The sequence below is a fragment of the Carassius auratus genome, chromosome 38 (genome assembly GCF_003368295.1).
Source record: "Carassius auratus strain Wakin chromosome 38, ASM336829v1, whole genome shotgun sequence".
NCBI classification, from domain to species: domain Eukaryota; kingdom Metazoa; phylum Chordata; class Actinopteri; order Cypriniformes; family Cyprinidae; genus Carassius; species Carassius auratus.
In genome coordinates this window covers 20,779,768-20,783,642 of record NC_039280.1, presented here as the reverse complement: position 1 = coordinate 20,783,642, position 3,875 = coordinate 20,779,768, and the positions used below count along the sequence as shown (strand labels likewise).

The following is a 3,875-nucleotide window of genomic DNA, read 5'->3' as shown; positions in this document are numbered from 1 at the left end:
CAGCGAACTATTATAACGGAATATGAATTAGTTATTAGCCTGTTTTACACTTCACAATCACGAAACTCCGTCCTGGGTTTTCTGTGTGTTTATGCACTTCACAATAAACATCTTGCTCTTAGCCCAATCTACAGGCGTAACGAATCCCGATTTAAATCGGTTATTTATCCTGAAAACAGTCTTTATAATAGTATTATAATTATTTATTATTAGTAGTATTATAATTCCTTATTATTATTTGTCACGTTTCATCGTTAGCCATATTTCGGCGGCTTTAATTTGCACACTCTGAATATGAAAATGCGGCGCTTGCCATGAAAAGGGGATTTTTTTTATTTATTATTGTTTTATTAAAATCTTGCCTCTTTACCGCATTAAATGATTAGGTCTGGTCTATATACTCTAGGTCTGATGTTGTAATGTTCAGTTCTCGCTGCAGCTCGGTTGTTTGTGTTCTTGACCTCTGACCCGCGCAGGACGTCATCACGGAACTCATTCAGTCAGAATTAATCAGCACGTGTTTGCTGCACTGAATGATTCCATATGATGATGATACGTTATTTGAATCAGCCGAACAGTTTATTTGTATGCTTTTATGTGATTTAATTTAATCTGTTTATCATTTGTTATAATTAAATGAATTTAATTAAATAGTCTATGTAATTTCATTTGAAATGTAGCTACTTTACAAAACGTTATTTTATTTAGGCTATTTGCTCGTTTTGTTTTTCAATCACTGCACTCATTTATATATATAGGATATTTATACATATATTTATACACATATGTTTAGGCTATATTTTCTTAGTCCATATTCTCACAACAAATTGTCTCACCTATCACCCGTCTTTGAGTCACGAGCGTTGTAAAATTATTACACATTTAAATACATAAATAAATTAATGCATTTAGCAGACGCGACTTACACTGCATTGAGGCTAGCATTTTTAACTAACGTGTTCCCTGGGAATCGAACCCACAACCTTGTAGCAATGCTCAACCACTTACAGAAATTACATTATTTACCCTCATTTCGTTTATGATTTTCAGCTAACGCTCATGTGTGTGTGTGTGTGTGTGTGTGTTCGTTCAACAGAATTATTTAACAAGGACTTTATATCAGAATTATTAGTCCAATAACATCGTATAAAATTCTGATCTGTAAAAGGAAAAAAAATCAACGTTTTGGACTTGCGGAATTAAAATAAAAATTTAATCTACAATCACAACAAGTATTTTCGTTCATCTGTTTTAGAGAGCCGACAGCTCCTGACACTGGAGGAGTTTTAAGATTATTTCTGGTCATCTCTTCAGAATTATATTACTTTAACGAATGCAATTTATTTTTCACTGTTTAATTAAATTTGCTCATATCATACAATTCAATTTGAAAACAGACACTGTAAAGAGAAATCCACCACATTTTTATTGTTTGCTTTTTGACAAAACATTTATTGTTTATTAATGTATTTATTATTAGTACAAATTCTTAATTTCTGTAAATACACAAGCGCTTTTTTCAGTGCTAAACAACGAATCTCTTTTTTAAAGTGCAACATTGTAAAGAAATAATAGTAATAATGTTGGTTTATTCTGGATTCGTCTTCCACTGAAGTGAGTTGCTTTCTGTCAGTGTTGATGTTTTAATCAGTCAGCCTCAGACCAACACACTGCTTTAGATCGCATGCATTAAAACAGATTCTTGGATCATGTGTTTATTTAGCAGTTATTCGTTTACGGATTGCGTCCTATGCCTAATATTTTAATACTAGACTTTAATTCGTTTGTATATTTAAAACCATTCGACTGCAGCTTTAATGTTGGCAGGCTACATTTAGTAAAATAAAATGTATAGCCTAGTAATTTGAACAAGTCTGAGTCCAGTCTCACAAGAGATTCTCCTTATTGTGTTTATTCATCTGAAAAAGACAAAAGTAATGCTTGTGATCTGTGGGACTCTTGAACTGTGAGCTCCACCACCAAACATGACAGATTTCTTATGAGTGGGACCGAGGAAACGGAAATAAATCTTATTCTCAGACTCCCAATTAAATTATGACCAGCAACAAATATCATTTCAGCGGGACTGAAATATAATATAATATATTTCAGACATATAAATAGTCTGGAGTTAAATCGCATGAAAGTAATTTTTCCCCAAACGCTGGCGCTTTCCAGGCGAATAAACTGCGTGTCGTGTGCGCGCCGGAGTCCGTTTCTGCGTAAACAGCACGATCTGACGCAAACCCGTGCGAAGAAGCATTTAGTCCAGGATTATATGATTTCATCGCAACGAAATAACGTTCCCCGTGGGTTTAAACGGACTCCGGAGAGACTCGGTCTCGGCGGGACAGAGCAGCAGGTAAGGCACCGGTAACGGCGCGTGAGAACGGTGCCCAGCCGGTCCTCCGGGAGTCGGTGAGGGACGTCTGACAGCTGAACGCGTGCTGCTGCAGGTATCCTGACGAACACATCCCGTAAGAGTCCGTCAGAGCCAGAGCACCGCCACAGCTCCCCGGAACGGGCTCGACCCCGGGGACGAGAGACCCGTAACCGTGAGCTGGATTCACAAACCCGTGCGGCGTCCCGTTGTAATGCGGACGGTGTAACGATAACAGAGGCGATATCTGCCAGTACAGAGGAGTGTTCGGCGTCTCGTTCATCCCCAGCCCCACGGGACACCGCAGTCCTCGGATGCTCATCTTTCCTCTGGACGGGACCGAGCGCCTCCGGAGTTTGCCCGTGGTTCCGCCGATGAACACGTCGTCGCTCGAGGGGTCCAGCATCCAGTAGTTGCCTTTCCCCGGGTCATCATAATGTCTGGGCACTTTCACAAAACATTTATTGAGACTCAGATTGTGGCGGATGGAGTTCTGCCAGCCCTGCTTGTGCTCCCGGTAGAACGGAAAGTTCTTCATGATAAACTCGTAGATCCCGTTCAGCGTCAGTCTCTTCTCGGGGCTCTGTCTGATCGCCATCATGATCAGCGCGTTGTAGCTGAAGGGCGGCTTGTCGAGCTTCGCGGATCTGCTCGGTTCCTCCGCGGTGTCGGTGGGTTCCTCCGCCGGACCCGTGTCTCCCGGTGGCGGCTCGCGCTTCTCCGGTCGTCGCAGCAGACTCTTGATACTGAAGCAGCTGGGCTTCTGCGGCGCCGGTGATTCCGTCTGATCCATGTCTCTTCATCAGACTTCTGAGGCTGTGTCAGGACATCGCTCGAGAGGAGAGAGTTCACTAATTACAGGTTCCTTCATCACTGATCGAGGGAGGAGCCTCCAGAGGATTGATCTAACACACATCTGATCTGATCTGATATAGAACCTGGCCCACCACAGCTTTATCATTCCATGACAGATATATGCAGCCTGCTAGGCCACACGCACACACACACACACACACTCTCTCTCTCTCAGGTATGAATGGTATTAATATTATTAAACTGCTTCTGAAATGACTTCTGGAAATTCAGATTTGCACAACAGCAATAAATAACATTTTCCAACATATTCAGTGTGGTTTGTCCAGGTGTAAGCAGTTGTGTTAAGCACAAATGAGCTCAAAATGTGTCACTATAATGATTGTAATGTCACAAACTGACATAAATGTAAATGTTTACTTGTCATTTTTATAACTCTGTATTTGACAACAAACACAAAGTTGGAGAGACCTGCAACATATATTAAAAACATTAGTAATAAAATGTATCAGGTTTAATGAATGGAGTAATTAAATTGCTGTTTACTGACTTCACACGGCTGTCACAGAAAAGATTGGTTTAATTAGTTATTAATGAATTGACTGCAGGCTAATGGTTTCTGTCGTGCAGCTTCAGCCTTCAGAAACTTAAAAGAATAACAAGAAATTACCTTTTTTTGTTT

At 40.4% G+C, this 3,875-nt stretch overlaps 1 protein-coding gene across 1 annotated transcript; it reads right to left on the bottom strand.

The window, feature by feature from the left end:
• Window positions 1–1,598: 1,598 nt before the first annotated feature.
• foxg1d (forkhead box G1d) lies at window positions 1,599–3,419 on the bottom strand. Its single transcript, XM_026224718.1, has one exon. It carries the CDS (start codon window positions 3,171–3,173, stop codon window positions 2,316–2,318), a length of 858 nt encoding a protein of 285 aa, XP_026080503.1. The 5' UTR covers window positions 3,174–3,419; the 3' UTR covers window positions 1,599–2,315.
• Between the last annotated feature and the right edge of the window lie 456 nt (window positions 3,420–3,875).

Excerpts from the sequence above, each read along its gene's own strand:
- foxg1d (XM_026224718.1), bottom strand. The coding sequence starts at position 3,173 with ATGGATCAGACGGAATCACCGGCGCCGCAGAAGCCCAGCTGCTTCAGT.